We start from the raw sequence: 27,809 nt of genomic DNA, 5'->3' as shown, positions 1-27,809 counted from the left end.
ATACAAACCACCATATACAAGAAACCCACAGACCAACATGCGGATCTACACAGAACCAGCAATCACTCTAGACATACAAAGAAAGAGGTAATATACAGCCATACCCTCCGATACTGCTGAATTTGCACTGAGAAAGCCCACGATAGTCACCTCACAAATCTCAAAAGGGCTTTCACTCAATAAGGATACCCCTCCAGAGAGATAGATTGCACTTTCGAAAGAGCCACCCTGATACCACGTGAAGAATTTCTGCAGTACTATACAAAAAGAAAACCCCACAAATTGAACTCAATTAGTTATGACATACCAACCCTCCCTGGAACCTATATGGAAAATCCTCAAATGATTGCAACCCATACTAGAAGAAGACCCGATTCTTAATGCAATGTTTGCAGAACCACCCATCTTAGCCTTTAAATAGGCACTGAATCTTACCAACTTCATCACCAGAAGCAAACTTCCAATGGCCCAAAGAACACTGAATGGATCCAGACCATGCCAGGACAAGAAATGTCAAACTTGCCAACACATCTTCACCACTCCCACAATAACTACACCTCTCAACAGAACCATCACCATTTCTGGATCTTACACCTTCACCTCCAGAAATGTAATATATCTCATCCTATGCACTGAATACCTTGATGCAAAATACATAGGAGAAACCAAACAACAACTGCATACCATAATGAATGCATATCAAAAAAACCTATCAAAGACAAAAATACCCAATTACTTGTGGGTGCCCATTTCTCACACTATGTCTGGATAGGGCCGAGGTCCCAGTCGACCTTGCGCCCTGTGGGTCTGGGCCATGAGGAAAAAGCCTCATTATACTCACAGAATAATACAGTAGTAGTTGCTTGGTTCTTTCCTGCCACATCTTGATATAATCTATAGATATTGGGAGGTGTTCTCTTGCTGAGAGTTTACTTTGAGGATGTTAGGCCTCTCTCTCCTGGGGCTCCACCCTCCCCCTACACTCCAGCCAAACACCAACCAGATGTCATGATATCGAGGAAATATTGGTCATTAACAGGTGTTCTACTTCTTCAATATTCTTTCCTTTTCTTGAGCTCTGGATCTCCTTCAGTGCTACCTCTAGATGAAGAGCTCAGGGTGGACCCCAGAAGAATGTCAAGTCCCCACTATAACCAAAAAGGAAACTGTGACTGCCACAAAACAGCATAGCCCAGATAAGTATTCAACACTCGCAAAGTCCCAGAATGCTATAATGCTATGTGCTTTCTGTTTGATTTTTTTTTTCTTACAGGTACAGGTTACCTGGGGGTAAGAACAGCTTAAATCAAAGAAAAAAAAACAACTTTGCCATGGATAGGCAGTGTTTACGCCCCACAGCAGTCCAGTATCATTTATCATTTGGGGTTTTCCCCTTACCCAATAGGGCCAAAACCAGTCAACCCTCTCTATGTTATATAATAGCAACTCAAATGCAAGCAAAAGCAAAGAGAAAAAAAAACTTCTTTCACTCTAAGTGGCTGGCAGCTGCTCTGTCCATCCCAGTGCTCCAGTATCCATAGTAGAAGCATGCTGCAACATGTACCTTCAGTAGTTAGAACTCCTCTAAGTTCTGGGACCAAAATGTGGTCCTCTCCCCACCCCTAGGGTTTGCACAGCTGGGATTCAGGCTGAGGTAGGGGAGCTTGCCTGTTTCCCCAGTCCATTTTCTCTCTCATCCTCTGCAGGTTCTCCATGGGAAATAGGGCACTGGGTATAGGAAACACCAATCTGGAAGGACCAGCAACTGATAAAATGGCATTCTGGTGGCTGCAATGTTCTCCACATCAACATCGCTTCCTGTTGGTCCAGGAAGTTTTTCTGATTTTCCTTCTTTTTCACTGAAGAGGTGGAGGAAGCCTCTTCACTATCTGACCTGTGGTGTAGCAGAAAGCCCCCTTTTCCTCTTCCCTGCATTTGCTCTTCCCTCTTCGAATATGTTTTTCCTCTTCTACCTTTTCTTCCCTCCTCTTTCTTTCACTTTAAGATAAGGAATTGTGTTTTAAAATTTGTATGTGTGCATTTTGTATCTCCCCATGTATTTTGGTATTTTTATATATTTGTGTGCCATGGCATTACTTTTGTAGCTTATATTTTATACTCCTCACCTTTCAACTAAATGTGTTTAGTTTCAGAAGTAAGTTATACATTGTAACAATGTTAACAAGGGCAGGAGTCAAACTGCCACTTCCCTGTATCAGGCGGGCCCCTGAAAGAGCGAGTGAATCAGTGATTGAATGCGTAACATAGTAGTAGGCAGCAATTAACACCTAGGAAAACCGCAGATCAACCAACAGAAGAAATCAATAGAAGACAATGTAGCAACTGGGAAATCTCTAAACATCACTGTTCAAGGGCGAGAAGCCCTGGTCTGAGTTAATCAATGCTGGGGACCAACTTTTGGGATGAATATCTCCAGATCGAACGCTCCTAGAGCCCTATTCAAAATTCATCAATGGGCTCCCAAACTTGCACGTACATGCGGACAACCCCTGGGGCTGACAGATGCCATCCAGTAGCCACCGAGGGGGAAGTCCCACAAGGGTCAACAACCCCTGGATTGGGCAAACCTGAAAACTGGGGACTCACCAAAGTCTGCCAAGGACAGATAAAAAGCAGTGAAAAGTGACCCTCAGCGGTGCCCTCTTGATCTCCAACTTGACCAGCACCCGACCTGTCCAGCCAGAAGGACCAGCCGGCGACCCCCTTCTGGAGGATAAGACCGCGCTGGAAGAAGCCTCGACTGGCCATCAACAGCAGACTCCAACACCTGTGGGATAGGTATAGCTGACTCTTGTAGCTTGCTACTGTGTGTGTGAATGTGTGTGTGGGGGGACGGGGGCGGGACCAGCCCCAAGGTTTATGATTTAACTTCATTACAGTGCTTCAATCCACCTAATAAACCAGAATTTTTAAGGATCCCGAGTTGGATATTTGTAGCCAACAGTAGGTCCCCTAAAAAATTTAGAAAATTAATATTTATCTGCTCCTAGCTGCCTGCCATGCGGCCCTCAATGGCTTGCCAAAACTCAGTAAGTGGCCCTCCACCCAAAATAATTGCCTGTCCCTGGTCTATCACTAGGTCAACATTCCTCCCTTTCCCTCTTCCCCCACCTACCTGTCCTCACACCTATTAATTCACATCCATTCTGATCTTCCCTGCCACACATTTGCATTTGCACAGACCTGCATTTTGCATATTGGCTTAAGCTTCTATTCCACCCAGGGAAGCATAAAAACACCAGAAGACTCTCCCTATGCCTGAAGAAGGATGTTTGTGCTTGAAAGCTTATAAAGAACATTTTTCCATCAGTTTAGGTGGTTTAATAAATGACATCACATTTACCCAAAGAACCTTGTCTGCCTATGTCTTTAGACCAACGCAGCTATCACCAACACCCCTGAACATATGCAAGACATTTACCTTTGCTCCTCTATTAACAAAGAGGCTGATGAAACACCATTCTCTTGTTAACTTTGCCTGCCTTTGCCTATCTGGGGCCAAATTGTGGCATGCCTTTTATGATACCCCCCGACCCAAAACTCAAAGGGCCATAGTGTAGAATTTATCTTAAGGAACTAAATGACTCAAGCCACACAGAAAATCAGGATCTGGCTCTGAAAATACTTTGTGGAAAGGCTTGTCCATTACTGTATGCCTGTACAGCCCCAGCAGAGTTGACTATAATTTGTACAGTAATACAAATAACAAGATTAATACAGAATCAGTATACTGGAAATTAACAGGAAAAGTTCCCTTAATGGAAGTGTTTGCTATGTGTTGTGTGAACATATAGAATTACAGATAAACAGAGCAGGATGGAACCATAGGAGGTCACCTGGTCTACTTCGCTGCTTCCAAGGATAGAGATAGCATATCCTCAATATGTAATGCTTCATCTTAAAAATATGAGAAAGAAAATCATTTCATAACCTGTGGCATCTGAACAGTAAAAATGAAAGGGGCTGTAATTTTAGGCAGGCATGCTTACTTATATTCCTAGGAAAAGAGTAGAGTAGTCATTTTTAGCCAAATGGGCGCTAAGGCTTGGAACAACAGCATAATATCAACTCCATTTCTGGATATCACAGCATCCAATGGTGCTTGAAAATCTGTGTTAGTAATCAAAGCAAATTCCTTATCCTTGCCAATACAGGCAAGTGCATTTAATAACACCCAAGAGACCAGGTCTTTCACGTTAATAAATTACATAAGCTTTGCAATGCTACAAGTACTTTGAAAATATAAGTAGTTTCCAAGGAAACATATCTGCATATTGTGTTTGCTCTGCTTCAGTGATACAGAGCACATCTACACGAGATGCTTACTGTGGAGTTCCCTAATTAGCTCTGCAGTAAACATCTTAGCTTCTACTTGTGCAGAGCTATTAGACTGGACTAAACAATAAACTCTGCCACAGATTAGTATACTTGTAAATACAAGTACTATCCTACCCTGGAGTTTTTTACTCTGCTGCAATGCATGTGTAGAGGCTGGCTGGGGCACGAGGGTGCTTCAGTAGAAGGGCTGCCTGTTGGCTAGCCCCACACTGAAGCACCCTCATGCCCCAGCCAGCCCCTCTGCAGCACACTGAGGCAGGTCAGAGCAGCCCCGGGCTAACAGGCTGACCCCTTGGGCCTCCTGCCAGCCGGGGCTGCTGTGACCCAGCTCCACATGCTGTGGTCCCAGGTACATGTTCAAACGCAGTGCCTGGGATCAATACATTCTGGTGCAATATGTGTGAGAGTTTATTGTTTCAAATTAATGTGTCCACAGAATATTTTCTGCCCAGGACACATACAAACTGTTATATGTCCTCACTACAGAACAGATTCTTGCTACCTTTATTCAGCATGGGTGCATCTACACATGCATGTTAATGTGCAGCAATAAACTCCGGCACATATCATGCTGGAGTTTATTACTCCCAAGTGCAGCATTTACACATGTACCCGGAACCATAGCAGTTAGAGCAGCCCTGCCTGGCCGGGGACCATGGGGGTCAGCCTGCCAGCTTGGGATTGCTCTGACCTGACTCAATATGCTGTGGAGGGGGTGGCTAGGGCACATGTGTGCTACAGTGCAGGGCTGGCTTGTAGGCAGCACCTGCAATCAAGCACCCACATGTCCCAGCCAGCTGGGTCAGCATCTACACATGGGCTGCTGTGCATGAAAAACTCTGCAGCACTTGTATGTACAATTACTAACCTGCTGTGGAGTTTATTAGTTTCCTGCTCCCTAATAGGACCACATGTATAGATGCTGAGATGTTTACTGGGGAGCTGACTAGGCAATTCTGCAGTAAATGTCTCAGTTAGACGCGCTCCTGGAGAAGTGCTCTGTTCTGCCTGAAGTCCCATTGACTTCAGTGAAAGGAATATAGCACAAACTAATGTCTATGTTCGGGTGGTGAGATCTAACTTCAAGTTGCAAAAATCATATGTTCATCTAAACTAATCTCTTTTTGGTTGTGTACAAAAATGTTGATTCAAAACAATAAATCTTAAATTCACCAAACCCATGGTCTCCACCCTCAAAGTAATATTCAGAAAAACTATATATCAGGCCCATCTCTAATATTTGTTAGTCATGAATTAGATATGTCGGGTACAGGAATAGTAGTGAAACAACCAATCAGAGTGTAGCATGCTGCCATGACAGCGAGGATGGAGGGGATGGAGCAGGGGAGCAAGGCCAGCAGTGCTGACCTTGCCCCCCCCCACTCTGTCCCTACTATCATAGCAGCACTCGGCGGGGGGTGGGGGGAGGCTAGCAGCACTGGAAGCAGCAGCGGTGCAGAGTTCTGGCAGAAGGATACAAAGGGGATGGTGGGGCAAGCTCCCCCCCCTGCTCCTGGGAGGCGACAACAGCATGGGGTGTTGGGTGGTGATGCTCTGTCCCTGCCTGCCCCCTCACCCCTCTCATTCTTGCTGGGCAGTTGGCTAGCTTTTTTATATTTACTATTTATATTATGGTAGACCTTAGAAGTCAAACCATGGATCAGAAGCCCATCATGCTATGGGTTATCTAAACACAAAATAAAAATGCAGAATGCTTACAAGAAACAACAAATAACTTTAAGTAGTTGGTGAAGCTCATGGATATGACATGATAAGCAATATTTGAAACATATCAGCAGCCAAATTGTTGCAGGAATTAAGATTAAACAGCAGTTTAAAGGAAAAATTTGAAAGAGGTTTATGAGGTAGTTTTGCAGAGGCTTGCAGGCAGCAACTCCCAAGCAGAGCGATGACATTGGAGAGAGCACAAAAGTGCCTGCTTGAAGATCTAATTGGCGCACAATGGAGATCTGCATCATGGGACAGTCATAGGACAGTGCTGACCTGTTCATGCTAAATGAGATGCATGGGGCTGGAATAGGCTGAGAAGAGCTTTAGTTGACCTTGATACTAGCAATCGCCTCTTGCAAAGACTCACTCTGAGCTGCAATGCTTACTTAATAAAAGGCTGAACGAAGTGAATGAATATCTCTGGGAGTAATCCCAGTGGACAATACTAGCTCTTTCTACATGCACAGGTTCATACTACTGCGTATTCACCTATATTAGTTATCTGCTTTGCTTCTGAGAGGAAATGCAGGCTTCATAGACCAAGTGCTCATATCTACTGATCCAAGGAGAGAACTGGCAAAGCCTTGATCTTATCCAAGCACCACACCATTCAAGGCAGCTGAGCGAAGGACCTGGCACAGATTACCTTTCTTACCAGAGAGCAAAGTGGGTGGTGGGGCAGCAAGTAGTGTGGCTTCTAGTGTCCTACTCCTTGATGGCACATGAAGTACCAGGTTCTCTCTTAGAAAGCAAGATGACTGACTGAAACACCAAGCACAGTTGTTATTTCACTTATTGCTTCTACTTATTGCTTTCTGCTTCAGTGCCATTGCTGAGAGTTGCTCCCTTTGTCAAGAGTTGTGGAGAGACAGAAATAGGACTAGCAGCAGCTATAATGCCTGACGAGAGGAGATAACTGAGACAGCAAATTTTTAGGAAGTGATGGTCAATAACTCATTGACTCAAACAATGCTTTGAAGCATTACATATCTCTGATGTATGCTGCTAAATCTCACTACTAATGAATGCTGCATTAGCTTAATCTTAATTGGGAGCCTGAAGTGCACACAAATAAATGGATCAATGGAAAATTACACAGATCCAATGAAATTTAGTTTCTGTTAAAATCCAGGCTCAGTGGCAACATTTTAAATGCATGGACCTAAACTGATTGGCATTAAAGTAAATGTAGCATTAGGGAACTTTTCTACACAGACTTATACAAGTCAACAACTTTACTAAGAAGTGCATTTGCTTCAATGGGACAGACCCTTGTGATACGTTCATCAACTGGAAAAGTAGTTACAGAACTGAGCTCTTAATATTTAATTGAAAATCCAGTGAGCCCCTTTTACAGAACCATATTCAAGATTTTCCCTAAGAGTTATAGAAGTGATTGAAATATTTTTTCCATCACCATCTGTTGCAATTTGAGGAAAAAATTATAGAAAGCAAGTCTTTTCTTCTTAGGGGATTCAATATAAAAAACAAAATGCCAGACATCTAATGTGTCATTTGATCACCTCTATATTGCACAAGATTACCTGGAATGGAAAAGAATATTATCATGAAAAGAAAAAGGTAATATATCCATACAATCACATTTCTTGTAACAAACGAATCACAAAATAAATTACATTACAATCATTTAGCAGTACGTATCAATCTGGGAAAAAAATAGTTAAATGAATAAAAGGAGAAAAAGAGGAGCTTTGCATTTTTTAACTAAAATATACTGCAGCTTTTCTGAAGTTCTTTCTTGGTTTTGTACTCTATGGGCTACACATTTCTGCTTTTTCTCCTAGCTGCTATGAAAATAAAATCATTTAGGAAATGGTAAAACCTTTGAGAAGCCTGAATAAGCAGAAAGAAAAAAAATATACCGACAAAGTGAGTGAAGAAGTGAGATTTAATTTTCATCATATATACAGTATAAGTAGAAGCAAATCGGAGCTGGATGGGCCTGTAAAACCACTGCCAGCTGCCCTTATACTAGTCCAAGAACTTTTATATTATTTGAAATCTAATTTTGTTAATAGCTAATAATATAGGGCCATTTGAAATGTATATTAAAAGGTGGTATTTCATAAAATGGAAGTTCACTTCTTTTTGAGTTATTACAGACACCATAATTAATAGACCCAAGCCAGATCTGTCAACACAGTTATGGCAAAAACTCCCTTAAATGAATGGAAAGATTGCACAAATGGCTTAGTGTGGCATGGACACACAGTCACAGCCCCCATTGCATAGGGGTTATTGTAAGAGGGGCGTGACCCTCCCCTTGTTCTGATGAATGGCATTTATCTATAAACCAGTATTGGAGGGGAACTGTTCCACACATCTCTGTTTCTGGAAGGCATATGTAGGGTCAGACCTGGAAGGGCCGTGGCAAGAGCAGGCACTCTTGCCTGTTTAAGGTTTATCAGATAACACTAATGGAGGCAGAAGCATGTGCTCCCTCCTGCCTCAGCGTCAGCCCTTCCTGATCCGTCTCCACACAATGCACATATGGCAGTTCGACCTGTCAGCATCCCAGCTGAGACCCACTGAGGCAGTACTCTGTGCTGTGACCAGAGTGCTGCTAAATTAAAAAAAGCATTTTGAAGGTGTGCACTTAATCTAAAGACCTTAGAAACCAATGATCTGATTTGAAACCTTACATAGAACCGGCCACAGTTTTTCATCCAACCCAACACTGAGTTGATAATATATTGGACTAAAGCAGATTTCCCAGGAAATCATCCTGTATCAATGTGAAGCCCACCCTTAGTAGTTTTCTCCAATAGTTAACCACCTGTTCCTGTTTAAAACAGGCACTTTATTTCTTGCTAGACTTATTTCTACAATTTTGCTGCTCTTCACAATTTGTTGTCACTTATTACATTTGCCAGTCATGATCACTGCAGTATGGCTTTCACACACAGGAGTCCTAGCTGAGAAGGGAACAGTCACATCTGCCTAACAGGATCTGTCATAGCGCTAATCACATTGGTGCTACACTGACAAGCAAGGTCCCACCAAACAGCAAGAATAATCTATGGATTTCCATCATTCACTATACAGTGATGCAGAACAACTGTACCCATACACATTTCTATGTAGGCCAGCAGTATAATCATTGGGTAGGGTGAAGCAATAAGACAACAGCAGTCTCACTCTCTGAGCAGTATAGGGAACATTTCAAACAAAGTTAATCTGACTTGCCCGAAATCATGCTGAACTAATTAACCAGATGTGCAACATGACTGATAAAAGGGCACAGGTGGAAAAGCTGCCCACTCCCTTTGCCAACACTAAATTAATCAGCTGTTACCTGCAGTACAAATGGCAAGAATGTGCTTGGAGGAATTTCAAGCCTGCTCAAATCCCTTTTTATGCACATTTCTGGTTCTGAGTATACTGGAAATGTTTAATTGATGGTCCTTTCAATTCTCCTAGCCAAAAGTAGAAGATGGGTGGCTGGTATTGTGAGCTTGGGGATAAGAGATCTTGTGATTGTTTTGGGGTGAAGATTTCCATATTGGACAGGAAAGTCCTTTTAAGTTCTATGTTTGTACAATATTTAGCACAATGTTTCCTTGATCCATGACTGAGGCCCTAAGATGCTGCATTATGTGAATAACAAATTCATGTACTATTAAATTGGATAAACATAATTTACAAAGGAATTAAGCTGTTGTATGCTTGGGCAATATGCTGGAAACTCAAGTCAGGGAGTTCCAGAACAAAAAGTATAAGATGCTACAATTGAGCTAAAGAGATAATGTTCCCCAGCTAGAAACTTAGTAAACTCCTATTTTCTGGAGACTAAAGCAGAGAGAAAACCCATAAGCTTCACTTATAATCACTTCTATTTTTTCCCCAAAGTTTGCCTACTGCTGGTTTTTAGTTCACTCTAGTATTTGAGTCTGGCCCACCATGATTCAGATAGATGTCACTGAAAATAGGTGTGTGGTAACACCACCCATCCTAACCCTTCCACCACAGAAAAATAAAGTGCTTTGAACAGTCTTAAATAGACTCCCATCTCCTTGCAGTTGGTAAACTTTCACCTCCATAACTTTACTAGTTCTTCATCCATCATAAGTCCTGTCCATGCTAACAAAATTATAGGAGTCAGCAATGGGTACAGCTGAACTAATACAGGGTTTATTTATAGCCAGCAATACATCATGTTCAGTACCACACCAGAAAGCACAGTTAAGACGGCTCAACATGCAGTTAAAATGTTCACAATGTAGATTGAATGACACCATTTGCAGTAGCAACCAGGTTTTCCAAAATGGTGCTAAACAGTTTGCCTGCAGTTACTTCTGTGCTTAAACTAGTTTCAACAGTACATCAGTTGCAATCATTTACCAAAGTGAATTTTAGAGTTTTCCACAGCAGACAAGCTCGGATTTTCTAAGGTGAAAACTAACGGGAGGAAGGGGGTAGGAAGGGGAAATTACTACATGGTACTCTCCCTCCCTTAACTTTTATTTTAAACCTAACTCAAATGTACTTTAATATCTTTTGTGGAGGAGAAGGTGTAGGAGGTTGCTGTCACCAATTTATTTTTAATAACTAGCTCTTGGGAAAAATCTTGGTAAGTCTTTCATAATGATGCAGTGATCTCTGCACCTTTAAGATATGAGCTGTTACCCATACTCCGTTACACTACATTTTTTTACTTCCTCCCTATATGGAGCAGGCAAAGCAACAATGTAACAATGTACACTTTCCAATCTAGCAGTTCCAGTTCCAGATGGATCATGCTCTACTACACAAATGACAGTAAGACTGAAGCAGCTGCACCCTCTGGTGGCTGCACGGTGTTTCTGAATGAGCAAGATGAAGGAAGCAATCTCAGCCTGCAATCTGAAGAAAGTTCATTTATAGCAGTCAGATATCCTGAATTTATAGCAACGATACTCAACTGTTCAAGGCACCCTTCAGAAATAATCAGTTTTTTGTTTTCACTCTTTTGTTTGGCTACAGAAAAATAATAGAGCAATTCTTCTGTTGCAAAGAGTTCAGAAAGATCAAAATAAGTCAGGATGTTTTTAACATTATGGATCCTATGTGAAAACTCTGGATTTATCTTGTTAATCATGTTCATACAGCTAACAATGCTAACATTGTGCAGGGCCCTTAGGCACCCTTGAAAGGATCTCATGTCATCCCAGGGTGACAATACTCTAGTTGAGCATCATGGGTTTATAGCACGCTGTAATTTATACACACTAAATGTCATGTGAGGGATTTTAGAAAATAAGATGTTTTTTATTGGTACCTGAAGTTATCTTCTTCAGGTGAGACTGTCAAAAGCCTTGTTCCCTTCGAGAACCATGTGTTCCTACATCAGTGGTCCTCAACCTTTTTGGACTCAAGACACCCCTCATTGGTCTTAAGGCCCCCTCTATAACTTCTGTAAATTGAGTGGCACCAATTTTCAAAAACTAATTTATATTATACTGCTTACTTCTTTGCAAAGGGGCCTTGCAGTGGGGATGGGGAGTTTTACAGACAGGGACAAGTCTTAGCCTGAGCTTAACAGATCATGGTACCCTCCAAAAGATCTGGTGGCACCCCAGGGTGCCCCAGAACCCTGACTGATAATCATTGACTTACATAGAGAAGCTTCCAGACAGTATAGGAACTAGGATCATCTAAGTTAATTAGGAAGACAGAGAACTAAGAAGGGGAGCCAATGACTTCCACTGGGAATTGTGTTGTGAAGTCATATGCCATATCTACTGAAAACATAGTCTGCATTGTAAGGAAACTAAATCTGACACTATTGGAAAGCTTGAGGTTAGAAGCCGGAAGACATTGTTAACATTGTCTTATCATGATCTTTCACCTAGCAATTTCTTTAATTTCTCTGACATGTCCTTGAATGCCTATAAACTTCCTGAGACGCTCAATAGTATGAACCCAATTTTAACTCTTGGCAGCCCTTATGTAAACCTCAAGAACAGCATTGAAAAGCATTACCTCGTTTTAGGGGTTTAGGTTTAAAAACATAGACCACCTTCCCAGCAACACACTTCTAGCCACCATGGACGTTACCAGCCTATACACCAACATCCCACACCAGGATGGCATCCATGCCTGCCTTACATATCTACAGGAACAAGATTACAACCCAGAATACAGACCCAAAGACATCACTGAGCTTATACACTTCACCCTCACACACAACAATTTCACTTTTAATAATCAACACTTCCTCCAGATGATGGGAACAGCTATGGGCACTAAAATGGCCCCACAGTATGCCAACCTTTTTATGAGCCACCTGGAAGAAGACTTCCTCAAGAACTGCACCATCAAACCCTTGCTGTACTTACGATATATCGATGACATCTTCATCATCTGGAGTGAGAACAGGGAATCTCTAATTGAGTTCCACCAGAAATTCAACAGTCACCATCTTTCCATCCGACTTTCTTTAGAATACTCCAGCACCAACATCCCCTTTTTAGACACAATGATCAGTATTCAGAAGGGTAAAATACAGACCACAGTATACAAGAAACCCATAGACCAACACACATATCTGCACAGAACCAGCAATCACCCGAAACACACCAAAAAAGCTGTGATATAAAGCCAAGCCTTCAGATACCACCGCATCTGTACTGAAGAGAACACCCGGGATTGCCACCTCAACAATCTTAAAAAGGCTTTTACCCAGCAAGGACACTGCTCCAGAGAGGTAGATTGCACGTTTGAAAGAGCCACCCGGATACCACGTGAAGAACTGCTGCAGTACAGAAGAAAAACAACCACAAATCACACACCGCTGGTTAGGACCTATCACCCATCCCTTGAACCTATACGGAAAATCCTCAAAAAATTGCAACCCATATTAGAAAAAGACCCTATTCTTAAAAAAATCTTTCCCGAGCCACCCATCCTAGCCTTCAGACAAGCACCAAACCTCGCCAACCTCATCACCAGAAGCAAACTTCCTCAGCCCCAGAACACACCAAAAGGATCCAGACCGTGCCAGGACAAGAAATGCAAAACCTGCCCCCACATCTCCACCACCTCTACTATTACTACACCCCACAACAGAGCCATCAGCATCCTAGGATCTTACAGCTGCACCTCCAGAAATGTGATATACCTCATCCAATGCACCAAATGCCCTGATGGAAGATATGTAGGAGAGACCAGACAACAACTGCGCACCAGAATGAACGCACACCGGAAATCCATCAAAGACAGAAACACTCAATTACCAATGGGGGCACATTTCTCACAGGAGGCCCACTATCTCTCCAATCTCTCAGTCCTGATCCTCAAGGGAAACTTACACAACACATCCCAGAGACGAGCCTACGAGCTCCATTTCATCAACCTGCTGGATACTAGAGATCAGGGACTAAACACAGACGTTGGATTTTTGATACATTACAATCTGCCTGGCAACTGGCTCCCCAGCCCAGCCCCTGGCTTGTTTACTTGTCATTCCATCCAGGAAGAGCGCTGCAGCGTCCTTAGCCTGACGAAGGGTTTTTGAACCCGAAAGCTTGCTTAATAACTATTCTCCAACCATTTGGGTTGGTCTAATAAAAGATATCAAATTCACCCAAGGAACCTTGTCTGCCTTACCTCGTTTTACACTCTCAATTCTAATCTTGCAAGTTTACATCAGCAGTACTCCCTTGACTATGGTTTATATCAGTTTAAATGAGGTCAGAATCAGGCCTCACCTGAGTACTTTCATATCAGGCAGCACAGAGTGGAACTACTACAACTATTTTGCAGGGTTGATTTTCCTGTAGATTGGAGGGCTAATTAATTGGTTTTCTCGCTTTGGTCTGTACTATGCTACCTTACTGAACTCTGTTCTTATTTAAATATTTCTGATTATAGTTTGAGAAGAGCCTGAATGTTTCCTCACCAACGTTTGGGGCAGTTTGCCTGTCAATTCGAGACTTAAACCTTGACTTTTATCTTTAGGAGAAAAGTAAACAGAACATGTGAATTTTCCTATTTTACTCCATCGGCAACCAGAACTCAGAGGTCCTTATTTTAATCGGTCAGAAGAGGCACCCTTTAATAAAACATGGTATAAAAATGCTATAAATCTATTCCAAGTTGTATATCTAATTGCAACATCTATGCATCTTCTAGAGATGTATTAAGTGAAGTGAAGCAATTTATACAGTTTACATTTGGGAGAGAAGAGTAAAAGGTATGAAGAGTGAGGCTGATTTGGAAATAAATTTACCCATTACTGAGCATGTTGCAAACTCTACTCTGTTGAAAGAATGGTGTAATTTCTTTCCTCGGTTACTTTTCACCCATTTTCATGGCTACAGCTAGTGGGAAACAGTTTTAATTTATAGTTGAGTCTCCAAAGGAATCCAATTATTAGGAGCTGCTCAGCAGATGCACTGAATCAGCCACCATGGTCATGCCCACTAATTGTTGGTTATTGGGTAGAGTTTGGTGTTTCCAGGCCTGCTAGAAGAATTTGATTAGAAGATGCTTTATAGCTCTTTGGATCATTAGCCCAGCAAGTTTTCTGCCACAACAGGTTGGGAGCTTTGAGTTACACTGGCAGGTGGTGAATTAATGCATTGTTTTAATGTGCCCCCTCTAGCTGCACCTATAAGTTTCAAGGACTGGCATTGTTGAATAATGTCCTAGGCCACAGTTGGTGCTTTTATGCACTGCTGTAAAATGAAGAGTAAATAATAATAAAAATAATAATTCTAGAACTGCTAGCCCAAATGGTACAAGGAAAGCAAACTAGAAAAGAAAGTTTAGACTATCATACAATGATATTATCTGTATCCAAAATTGGAATTCCTCATGAAATCCGTGCTTCATGTTGCACGTAGTCCTTACTTAACATGTATTCTATGGACTTCCAATTCAAACATACCACATGCATTTTACCTTGAAATACTGCTTACTAAATATGTTTTCATATTATGAAAAAACCGTGCAGAACAAATACATTCCAAAATTCTATATACCTAAAGACAAATACGTATGCAGTTAGCATGTCCTTCCATAGTTACACACACATATATACAGCACAATCCCCGTTCCTTCTACAAGCTGGAACACTACCAACTGGAATTTCCAGCCGGCCGGCCACCTGGACACAGAGTAGGCCTCTGCGAGTTGGCAGCGATCTGATCTGGCTGCTTCGGATGGCTGCAATCCAATCTGGAGCTCCAGACCGGGTTTTTACCTCAATCCGGCCAAACCAGCTCTGAAGCTTCAGAGCCACCCTGGAGATCCGGCCATAGGGTATAATGAGGAATCAATGAAATATCTGTAACTTTGTTGTTATTCATCTGATTTGGATGAAACATTCAGAGATGGTAGCCTATGCTGAGAGCATGAAATCTGCCAAGTTTCAAGAAGATCTGTTTAAGGGTTTGGGGGGAACTGTACCCCAAATTCTTGAAAGCCAAACTCATGTCATGGCTGTGTGTTACAGTGCAGGGGGGTGAATACTGCAGGCATGGTGGCTCTTACTGAGGCCACAAAGCCTGCCAAGTTTCAAGGAGATCGCTGTAGGGGTTTGGGGGGAACTGCACTTCAAGCGGTGGACAAGCAAAACTGGTGCCATGGGTGACACTGCGTGTGTTAAGGCGCAGCAGGGTGACAGCTGCAGAGATGGTGGCCCCTGCTGTGACTTCTGCAGCTGTGGAGGAGATCGGTGCAGAGGGAGTCTGGGGCCCTGCACCCCCAGCTGCTGACGGGCAAAACTCGTGCCAAGCTGTCTCCGTCTTGGGGCAGTTGATTGTATTGAGTCTTTCCTCTCCGTAGCCTGGTTTTGTCTGTGCTAATTGATGCTCGTTAAGTCGTCATGTAGTAGCTGTCCTGTTCATTGAGCTGGCCTGCAGTAGTGTCTCCCCTCCCGCCTCAAGACAGAGAAAGTCAGTCCCACAGCACCCATGGCACAAGTTTTGCTTGTCCACAGGTTGAGGGGCAGTTCCCCCCAAACCCCTGTGCTGATCTTCTTGAAACTTGGCAGGATTTGTGGCCTCAGTAAGAGCTACCACCCCTGCAGCTTTGACCCCACTGTGTTGTAATGCCTAGATGTGAGATGAGTTTTGCTTTCAAGAATTTGGGGTGCTGTTCCCCCCAAACCTCTAACCGTTGATACTTGGTAAGCTTCATCCTCTCTGCAGCATCTACCACTCCTGAAAATGTCATCCAAACCGGATCAAAAACAACAATGTTATAGATATTTTATTGTTGCCCCATTATACCCTATGGCTGGAGCCAAACGAGGCCAGCACCTCAACCTGGATGTGCTGCTCCAGACCCCAAAGCATCCAAAGCTTCTCTGGATCCGAAGCTCTGTCCGAAGCCTCGCACAGCCCTAACACAGAGGGAAGGATGGGGGCAGGGAAAGTTCACATGCGGCAGCAGCCACTGCCACCCACCACCGTGCACTGCCACTGCTCCATGTGCAGGTGCCATCACCCCCACTCCCTGCTCCACATGCAGCCACCCCCTCCCTCTCTTGCTCCCTACCCCAACCTCGCTCTGCATTATCTGCCTCACATAACCGGAAGTTTTACATAACCAGCACCCGGCATTACCTACTCCTGCTGGATAACAGAGATTTTACTGTATATGCAGATTATACCTTGATACAAAATAAATTTGCCAGATTCAATAATTTGTGGCTCTGTGCTTCAAACCTCCCTTGCAGCTCAAAAACAAATATGAACATCATTATTTCCTTTCTGTACATAGGTGAAACTTTGTTCCTGTCTTTCACTACCATCTGCTGGCATACATTTGAAGTGCACGCTAAGACGTAAAATAAATAAAGCCTCACTCTTTTACAGTGTTTTTCATCATAACATCATTTTCCCCATATGTAGGTTTTAGGGTATATACTGAATCTACCTAAATTTTTGCATTACCTCTTTTCCTGCCACCCATTCAGAGGCATTGCCCCATTGGACTTCTCTTGAGGCCCATTAATCCTGGACAAAGACTACTAATATCAGTCTCGGTGTTGGCAAACAAGAAGGTAATACATTATCACTTGACCACTGGTAGTCAAAATTTCAAATGCTGTCATCCAGTAAGGTCCCCTCGTTGTCCCAATGTTGGATTTGTGTCCTCATTTTCAAGTGAATTAAAAGGATGTATTGCTCCTGAAATTTTCTAGGCCTCTAGCCATTTCTATTTCAGAGTGCTGTATTGGAGTTTCTGAGCATCATTCTCTTGGTTTTAGTGCATCTGTCACTCTATCTTATATGTTTAGGTTTGCCCTTGTTTTAATGAGAATTAAAATTCCAATGCTAGTCTGGGTTGGAGATGTCAGTCAAAGCTGAGTTTATGCATTCATTCATTTCCAATTAAGGTCAACACTATAATATCTAAATATTATGTAGATAATCTTCACCTGGCTTGATATGTAGATCTGATTGAAGACAATAGTGCTGGTCTAGTTCTTCAAGGCTTGTCTGCTATTCCTTTTGAGAGCTTGCTGTGACTGTTACCTTTTTTCTTCTAATTTCCAACTCCCCCCACCCCCCAACCTGGTAAACAGACTGAGTACACTGTAGGCATCTACACCTGGGTCATTCACTCACAACTGTATGAAGCCCTTGCTTCTGTTTGCCTTGATGAATGTTTAAGCTTGATTGGATTATGCCCAATGAGGAAAACCTACATTCAGCTGCCATGCTAGAAGAGAATAACAAGAAAACTAGGAGAGCAAAACAGGACATCCAGGAATACAGGTGAGCTGGTGCCTAAAGCTTTGTTAAAAACCTGTGTGCGCACTGATACTTCTTGCGACTACTAGCTTTTATATGTAAATGCTGATAATGACTCCTTTCCTTATTCATTCAATACTGAAATAAAATGGGGTAGCAGATTGCCATAATGGGTCAATTCTATCCTTTAGTTACTAGGCCACTATGGAGTCAAAGCACAAGCTATATGAATGATGATTGCCAGTAGCCTGGTGGACCAAGTCCTTTCTGACATTTTGGAGGGAAACAGATTTACTCTTCTTGGTGATTTCAACACCAGAGTCAGAAGGAACTCAAACCTCTGGAATGGAACAATCAGCAAGAAAGGACTAGGAAAGGTAAACTCCAACAACATCCTCTTTTTGACCAAATGCATAGAACATGCACTGACAATCACCAACACCTTGTTCCATCAGCAAAACAGGCACAAGGCATCATGGCACCATTCACAATGTAGGCATTTGTACCTAACTTACTACATCATTGTTTGTACCCAGGATCACAAAGATGTCCATATCACCTGATCTATGCTAAGGACGATTGCTGGACCAATCACCAACACATCCACTTGCTTATCTTACTCAAACTGAAGTCGGGGTCGGACTTGATGATCTATTGAGGTCCCTTCCGACCCTAACATCTATGAATCTATGAAGCCCAAACAATGGCTACAGCAGAAGCAATGCCAATGGAAAATAAACATCAAAGGACTCAAGGATCCAATCCAGAAAGACCTCTTCCACAAGTGCCTCAACAGAAAACTGGCACATTCAAATTAACAATAATGGGAGAATGTCAGCAGCACTTGGGGGCCTTCAAGTCCACTGTCATTAGCACCTGCAAAGAGACACTTCGATTCTCTGCTAGGAAACATGAAAACTGGTTTGATGAGAATGACTGGGAGCGTTGATCAATCACAAGTGCAAAGACCTTTGTGCTTGGCAAAATGATATCAACTCCAAGCAAAATAAATTGAATCTTCAACAAGCCAAGACAGAGGTTCAAAGAAGGACTTGAAATATGAAGAACAGATGGTGGGAAGACAAGGTGAAGGAGATTCTACATCTTGCTAATACCCGTGATATACAATGTTTTTTTCAATGCCAAAGTCATCAATGGTCCAAACACTCAGGAACCAACACCCTTGGGATCTAAGGATGGAGGAGACCTGATCAAGGAAAGAGGAGCCATCAACACCCATAGGATGGAGCATTTTGAAGACCTTCTCAACTGAGACTTTGCTTTTGACAAGAGTATTCTCAACCCCATCTCAAAATACCCAGTCAGAGACTATCTTGGAATCCCTAAAGCCCTTGACAAGGTGAAGAAAGCCATCAAGAAGATGAAGAATGACAAGGCTTCTGGGGGTGCTGGAACTCCTGCTGAGAGGAGGTCCCATCAGAGCTCCATGCCCTCATCTTCAGGATTTGGAATGATGATGAGGAAATCATAGATGACTTCAGGGAAGCCATGATTATGATAATCTTCAAGAAAGGCAACAAGTCCAACTGTGGAAATTACAGAGGGATTGCCTTGCTGTCCTCCACAGGAAAGATCATTAGGAGAACACTCCTGAATTATCTCTTTCCACTTGCTGAAGAGTTCCTCCTGGAATCTCACTGTGGGTTTAGGGCTTCAAGAGACACAACTGACATGATCTCCAGCTGCTGGAAAAATGCCAAGAACAACATAAACTCTTCCCTAATGGCATTCTTTGACCACACAAAAGCCTTCAACTGTCAATTGAGAAGCGCTGTGGAGGATCCTCCATGGACAATCTTTCATGGGTGCCCACTGAAATTTGTCACCATTCTTTGCTTGCTTCATGATGGTATGCAAGCAGTGGTTCTCAGTAACAGATCTAGTGCAGATCTTTTTGAGGTTAAGATGGGAATTAAACAAGGCTGTGTCAATGCTACAAGTATCTTCTTGATATTCCTTACTGCAATGTTACATCTGACCACCAACAAGCGTCCAGTCAGAGTAGACCTAAACTACTGAATGGATGGTAAGCTGTTTAGTCTCAGCCAACTCTGAGCCAAAATGCAGACCACTCTGACTTTAATCACTGAGCTCCAGTATGCTGATAATACTGTTATGTGGACTCACTTCAGGCAATCATTGACATCTTTACCGAGGAATACAAGAAAATGGGACTGATGCTTAATATTCAGAAGACTAAGGTCCTTCACCGACAAGCTCTTAATGAGCAGTCCCCAGTTGCTCCCAGTTAATTCAGATTCATGGTGAGACTCTAGAGAACACCAAGTATTTTATGGACCTCAGAAGCCATCTCTCGCAGAAACCTTACCGTATAGAGCTAAGATGCGGACAGTGTATAGGAGACACCTCAAATTTTGGAGAAGTAAAGTCAGTGCTGCCTGTGGAAGATCCTTCTAATACAGTGGGAAGATAGATGTACCAACATTAGCATTCTCTTGCAAAAAAACAGTATGAGCATTAAGGTGATGATCATCTGACATCAACTTTGTTGAGCCAGCCATGTCATCCAAATGTCCAACTCCAGACTGTGAAGCAAGTTTTATTCTCCCTGCTCAATCAAGGCATATGCTGAAGAGGAGGTCAGAGAAAGGACTTCAAGGACATTCTCAAGAACAACTTGGAAAAAAAAGCAACATTGACATCAACCCATGGGAGACTATTACTCAGCACTGCCCCAAACAGAGGAAGAGTCTGCTTCAAGGATCTCAGTACTTTGAAACTTTATGATGACAACAGGAGAAGGAAAAAATGGGCAGAAACAGTGTGTTGACTAAATTAAAAATCCAGCCCCACCCACCCCACCCTCTCGAAATGTGCTCGAGTTGCAATAGAGTCTGTTGATCCCAGATTGGCCTCATCAGCCATTTTTGGATTGACAAATTAGGCAACCGTTGAAGACAATCATCCTTGACTGTGAGGAATTGCCAAAGAAAAAGATGTATAAATATGGTACTTTTTAAACTTAACTTACCCATTATCCAAACCATTCTGCCCAAGTTTCTTTCCTATGTCACCTACCATCACTCCAGGCATTGGCAACAATGTTTTTGTATCTCGAATCTGTGTGGAAATTAAATGATACAATATTTTAGTCATTAGAAAAATTAAAGTTCTCAGTGACCTCTTTCAAACTGAAAATATTCCTATAGTTGGTAATTAGATTTTTTATAAAAATCCCACTATGTACCATATACAGGAAAGTAGAATGCGATCTTTATGATTCACTCTCATCCATGACAGGGAACAAGTAATAAAAATGACTTGGATGGCTTCCCGTTTCTTGGTTTATTTGCCTCTAATTATGCTATCATGGTCCAATGTGCATCTCTCTGGATGAACACTCTAATCTGTTACACAAAAAAACTACCTCCATATTACTGTATTGATTTGTCTCAGAAATGTATTATGCCTCTCAGAATGAGTGCTTTCAATTATATTTCTGAAAATTTGAAAATTTTCTAGCACAAAAACTTTCTGGTCTACGTGGGCATGACTAAAAATTAACAAATCTGACTCCTTTCATATCTTTCTTTTTCCTGCCTTTCCCAGGGATGTGTAACACAGTCCATCCAGTCAGCAACCAGTCTGTTTAAGAATTTGCCATTGCACCTGCAAATTTTCTAGTGACCGTAGCTCTGATCCTCTATGCTGACCTCTGTGCATAGAACACTGTTCTATCAGATTAATTTTGAGATAAGGGTAAGTACCCTACAAACAGGCTTGAAATATTGGCTCGTGTCAAGGAGCAAACTTTCCCAGGGGACTGGTCACAAGTTCTGAAGTCTATACTTCCATTAAAAAATTGAAAATAGCACATATATTAAGACACTTCTCCTAGCATCAGGTCCTTTACTTGCATTTATTTAATTTTTGTAAACAACCTTCTTCCTTTATTTACAGGTATAATTCAGTAACTATTCACAAATCCTAATTCCTTAAAATCTGAAGTTGATGTCTAGAAGTTCTTTTTTACTTTGACAATTCCCTGATCATCACCCCAAAAGGTCATGTAAACTGACTATGGTCTGGGATGACTTAGTGAGAGTTAGGCTTAAGGTATGTCCATATTTCAGTCCCTACTAATGTCAATAGTAGAACTGCCACTGCCTTTGACAGTGCTGTATTATTAGGACTAGAATCAGATTCAAATGGTCAGTGATGGACTTTGCACAGACTTTAATGGGTGACCACTTGCAAACAATGAAAAGCTAAGGAAAATAGAAAAATAGCACGTGCTTTATGGAAAGCTGCTGTAGTTACTCAAGAACATTTCACTAATGCATCGTTAATCGCTATTCTATACTCATCTGTGCCTCCTTTGTCTTTTATGGTTATTTAGGGGCCAGAAGGTAGTACTGATTGTAGACCACTAGACAGACAGACAGTAAGAGATTGCTCTATGGTAGATGCTGTAAGACAACATTTTCCGAAAATGTAACATGAACAGCTGGGTGAACAACAGGCTCTTTTGGCTCCAATGTCAAAGGCTAGGGACAGACATTCAAAAAGCCCCAGCCTGAATTGATTCAATATTTGTAGGTTAGTCTAACCTGCAGGGAGTAAACTGGTTTGCAAGTGGATAGATGCTCAGTACATGCCTGCAGTGGCTCAAGCCAGAAGCCCCAGGGTGCTAGAGCAGCCCTCCCTTCCACAGGGAAGCTGAGCTGGGCGGGGGTGTGGCCAGGCCCTGGCAGCCCAACCCCAGAAGCTGTCTGACAGATGAGAGTGATCTTGGCACACAGGGCTGCCCAGCCCCAGGGGGGATCTCTTCCCCCTCCTCCCTCTCCCACACCGCTGTGGGACTGGGAGGCAGGCCCTGTTCAGAGCTGGGGGGGGGGCTCCTCTCCCTCCTCCTCCCCTGCTGCCACAGGAGGGTGGGGAGGGGGGCTCTGTGAGGCTGCCTGGCACTAGAGGAGGACTCTTCCCCCTGGTTCTCCCCCATCGCTGTGGGGTGCGGAGAGGGGGGCTGCATGGGATGCTGCCCATCCCTAGAGAGAAACTCTTCCCAGCACTCCTCTCACCCCCCAGGGCAGGGGGAGGCTCTGTTCCAAGCTGGGGGGAACTCTTCCTTCTCTACCTCTTCCTCCTGCCAGAAGGGCAGTGGGAGTATGGAGCTCAGCTGGGTAGGGTGTAGGGACCCCCACATATTCCCCTCATGGTGTGCACCCCCTGCTGTCTGGCAGCAGCGGCAGGTAGGGACATCAGGGTGCTTGTTCCTGGTGCAGGCATGACTCCAGTTAGTGCTGCATGGATGAGGAAACAGCTTGCCTTATTCCTGCAGCTCTGCTCCTTGCACCAGTAGCAGGGGAAATCTTGCGCTGGAGCCTGCTGTCTCCCCTGCTCCAGGCTGCACAGTCCCTGCACTCTGCTGCGAGTGGAGGGAGTCCTGACCCCTGCTTCCTTGTAGAGTCCAGCACGGGGCTTCCCTGTGTGAGTGCAGAGCTCCAGGCACAGCACAAAGCCATGATAGAGACAGTCAGTGCTAGCTTGGGGGCAAGGAGTGCAGCCCGGCACAGCCTGCCCAGCCACTTCTATCTCCTGGGCTCTGCACCATGTGTCTGCAGCTCTACATTCGCAGCGGGGAAGGCCTGCATTGAACTCCACCTGGAAGCTGGGCAGGGCTCCCTCCACATCTGGCAGGATGTGGGGATGGCACAGCCGGGAGCAGGGCAGATAGCAGGCTCCATGCAGGGCTTCCTCCACTGCTAGGGCTGGAGCTACAGGTGTGGGGAACAGAGCCATGGGGATAAGTCAAGTTCTGCTCCCTCCCCCCACACAGCACTGGCCAGAGCCGCACCTGTGCTGGGCATGAATGCCCTGACATCCCCACCTGCTGCTGCTGCCAGGCAGCAGGGCATGCATGCCATGGAGAGAGTGTATGGGGGTCCCTACTCTCCACTCCCCACCCTCCCTCACACCCCACACATCCACACCCTGCCCAGCTGAGCTCTGCACTCCTGCTGCCTCTCTGGGGGGAGGAGGAGGAGGAAGAGTTCCTCCCAGCTGGAACAGAGCCTCTCCCTGCCCCCCACCCCTGCTCTGGGGCCAGGCAGTACTGCAGGGAGCCCCCCTTCCCAGCCCTGGGGCAGCAGGGGGGAAGGGGAGGAGGAGGAAGAGTCCCCATCTAGCACCTCACAGAGTCCCCCTTTCCACCCTGGGAGGAGGAGGAGGGGGAAGAGTCCCCCACCAGCATGGAACAAAACCTCCCTCCCCACCCTGAAGGACAACCTTCCCAGCATGGCCCCATTAAGGTGAAGGGGGCAGACAGAAGGGTTAAGAGAAGGGTTAATTCCTCCCTTCATCCCTTCCGTGCAGCTGGGGTCTGCCAGCTTCAGGGGCCATCACTGCAGCTTCCTCCCCTCTGCTCCCCAGCAGACAGGCAGATCCCAGCTGTGGTGGGGGAATAGGGGAAGGAGGGAAGAATTAACTTCTTCCCTGCCCACTTTGCCTTAATGGGGCCATGCCAGCCAGTGTCTCTGCTAGGGCCAGTCCCTGCTCTGGATAGGGAGAGGAGGGGAGGGTCCAGCCCTGCTGTGGAGCAGAGAACCCCGCCCAGCCCAGAGAGCATGCTGGGATGCTGGGGGTGTCTGGTTTATCTTAAATCAGCAAGTGGTCTGGGAAAGACATTGCATAATTTGAGCCAAATCAGTTGAGTCTGATATACTACATTCAACCAGGTTTATTCTAACCCAGTTTCAGCCATTTTGAAACTGGTTTCTGTGCACCGAATGTGTATTCTGTTGCAGATTTAAACCAGTTTCTGATCACTTAAACTGTTTTTTGTGTAATGTCTGTCCCTAGCCAAAATGAAAAACACTACAATCCACAACAGCAAAAAACTTTTTTGGTCAGCCAGAAATGGAAAAAATGGAACTTCTCCAGCAAAACAAACAGCCCAAAATATTCCATTTTGGGACAACCAAGAATGTTTTGCTGGACTCAAAATAAAAAAGTATTGTTTTTAGGTCATTTCACTCTTCTTCTTTTTTTAATTTTAACTGAAAAGACCATTTTTAAAATTAAAAATGCCATTGTATCAAAACAAAAAAAAATCAAGAGTTTTTAATTCCCAATTTTTTCAGTTGAAACTATTCACCAAATTCAGTCCCAATTTACAACTAGTTTTGGTTCCTTTGAAAATGCAATACTGACAAAAATTTACCAACTATAGTCAGCTCACTAACAGGTCTACCAATACTTCTGTTTCCCACCAGGCTAGGTTTCCTGTCACCAAGTGCTTAGGTTACACATGAAAGTATGGAAAACATATAAGACACTGATAAATGTTCCTTACATAACCCACTCTGGGTGCATCCCCATGTGCAGAGGTATGAGTTTCCAGGGACATGCCCCTGCACGTGTGCTCCGGCGCATGTGAAAATGTCCAGTTGGGGTACCTATTTTAAACTGTGTATACGATATAATATTAAGGAATATTTGGAGCATTTATATTTTCTAGTTATAAGCTGCTCCTGTAAAATGGAATGTATTTCTCAAAAAAATACAGCAATTATTTAAAATCAGAAAGTTTGCTAATACATAATAAGTGTTAAGGCCTTCATTTGATTAGAAAACTGAAAGTAAACCAGCCTGTTAAAGAAGCATATATTTTCTACCTGTACAAGAAAGGTATGCAATCCATGGCATTTTCCATCCGGAGTATAGAGCTGGGCATACAGAACTGCATGAGTAGCATTTTTTCCCATGTTACCAATCCAAAACTTGGCAGCTTCAAAATCAGGAGTGTTGATGACAAATTCCTATGGAAGCCAGAAAGAAGAATGTCTTATGAATCATACATACCAATGAACAGTCATCTTTTATCAATTTTTATTCATTGCAAGAGTAATATTTTAAAAAGACCTGTATCTCAGCCCAACATCTTCACAACAATAAAATGTAATCATTGTTGAATATTCTAAACTTATTTTAAAACATGTATATCTAGAGATATAGGAGATAGATAAAGGAGAGACAACCTGGAGAGAACCTGGACCGAAAAAGCCCTTCAGGGACATCCTTAAGGCCAACTTAAAAAAAATGCAACATTGATATTAATTCATGGGAGACTATCACCCAGGACCACCTCATATGGAGGAAGAGACAGCTGCAGGAATCTGCAGTCCTGAGGTTTCAAAGTACTAAGAAGAAGAGGAAGAAAAGTGCAATGTATTATTATTAAGTAAATTGACCTACTGCACAGAGCACTAAATTGGAATAAACAGCACAAGGCTGGATTCTATTCCTAGCAATGGTGCTAGCCTACATGATGACCTTTGCTATGATTCTATTACCCTGGACAAGTTACATGATGTTTCTATTCCTCAGTTACTCCATCTGTAAAGTGGAGGGCTGACACTCCTTTATGAGATACACTGACAGAAAGCACTTTACAAGAGCTCGGTATTGTTATACAAATAGAGATGACAGATCAAAAAGGTTACATTTCTGACCCTTCTTTAAGGAATGTAACAAAAAAAGAAAGATACTAGACTTATTCTATTTCATATGCACACAGCTTGCAATAGCAAGTCTTATCAGGGAAAAGAAAGGAATAGACTGAAGTAAAGGCAAGACAATGACCAGGTAAGTGAAGAAGGCTATGCATATACACCTTTATTAATCAGGACCTTTGCTTGCAAAGTTTTACATATGCAAGTGAACACTCCATGCTCAAGCTTCCATTTCTGTTTACCTCTTGAGTAAAGTGCTTTGAGACCTAACGTGGTGATTAGACTGGTTGGAAAGTTTTGGACACAACATTTTTCACAACACCAATTCAATGACCTTAAAATGTTCTGGTGAACCATGCTGATTCAAACTTTTGACAACAGACAGGCAGACAGGCTAAATGGCAGGCTAATCAACCTGGCTTCCTAACAACCCAGGTTCCATTACTTTGGTGGTCTGATTAGCAGGCAACATACCTGTGACATATTCTGATTGAAGGAAATTCCAGGCTGTACTCTCCTAGGTGTTAATTAGCATTAATATTATAAAACTTAGAATAAATTTGTTCCAATATTTTTATTAAATAATTCATACAGTAACATATTCAGAACTAATTATGGCTGTAGACTACACACTGACCTGAGTACTGGTGTCATATCGGGCAGTTGTCCGGATAGCCTTTGTATTGGTTCCATGGCTAAGTTCAGTCAGAGCAAAACATCCAAAAATCTGAACAAAAGCAAAGCAAATCAATTTTAGCATAACTTGAAAAAATAGCATTATAATGGTGGTTGACTGCACAGTAGTCCATGACTACAGCACAGTAGCATCATGCGGCAGGAAGCATGATGCAATGCTACCACGCAGTAATCATGAGCTACTGTGTACTCAGTGTCACGAAAAAGCCATTCCTTAGTACAACAGAGCAGTAACTCAGGTTACTGTACAGTCATTTAATACTTGTATAAACAACTACTAAATGACTGTGCAGTAATGACCACACAGTCAACATTTCATGTAGATGTGGCCAGTATTATGCATTATGGCTATAAAAATGAAAGTAAATGAAAATCCAGGTGCTTAAGACGGGGTTTAACTTCCAGGCATTAAGCTAAATTCATCAGTGGTGTAAATAAATATAAATTATGCAGGAAGGGGGCAGGGCTTTTCTGTTGCTTAATTCTTCTGGTGCATGTTAGAAGCCTTTAGGGAAGGGGTGGGCAATTATTTGGAATGGAGGGCCACACTTAATGAGTTTTGATTATCTGCTCCTATCTGGCCTGTTGGCTGCCACTGGGAGCCTGAGGAAGGACGGCTGTGTCCTGTGCCACTCCATTCTGCTGCAGCTGGGGCTGGGCTGGCCAGTATCCATATCCCTCCCGCTGAGTTTCCTCTTGGAGCTGTGCAGTCCTGGCACCGAGACATCTGAGAGCTGGGCCTGCAGTGGATGGGGTGCTATGCACACTGAGTAGCTATCCCGCCTGCCCACCAGAATGAGCTGCTGCCACCGCACCACACTGG

General features: G+C 43.2%; 1 protein-coding gene across 4 annotated transcripts in view; it reads right to left on the bottom strand.

Annotated features, from left to right (window-relative positions):
* Window positions 1-27,809, bottom strand: part of LOC102568948 (peroxisomal acyl-coenzyme A oxidase 3) — an 83,737-nt gene that overhangs the window by 28,532 nt on the left and 27,396 nt on the right. For all 4 annotated transcript variants that reach the window (XM_059721543.1, XM_014607645.3, XM_014607646.3 and 1 more), the window contains 3 exons: window positions 26,928-27,017; window positions 25,454-25,597; window positions 20,809-20,897 (listed from right to left, as the gene is read on the bottom strand). In XM_059721543.1, coding sequence (XP_059577526.1) covers window positions 20,809-20,897; window positions 25,454-25,597; window positions 26,928-27,017 — 323 coding nt within the window. The remainder of the gene's footprint in view (window positions 1-20,808; window positions 20,898-25,453; window positions 25,598-26,927; window positions 27,018-27,809) is intronic.

The sequence above is a fragment of the Alligator mississippiensis genome, chromosome 2 (genome assembly GCF_030867095.1).
Source record: "Alligator mississippiensis isolate rAllMis1 chromosome 2, rAllMis1, whole genome shotgun sequence".
NCBI classification, from domain to species: Eukaryota; Metazoa; Chordata; order Crocodylia; family Alligatoridae; genus Alligator; species Alligator mississippiensis.
The sequence above is the reverse complement of the archived record's forward strand: the minus strand, read 5'-3'. Positions and strand labels throughout refer to the sequence as shown.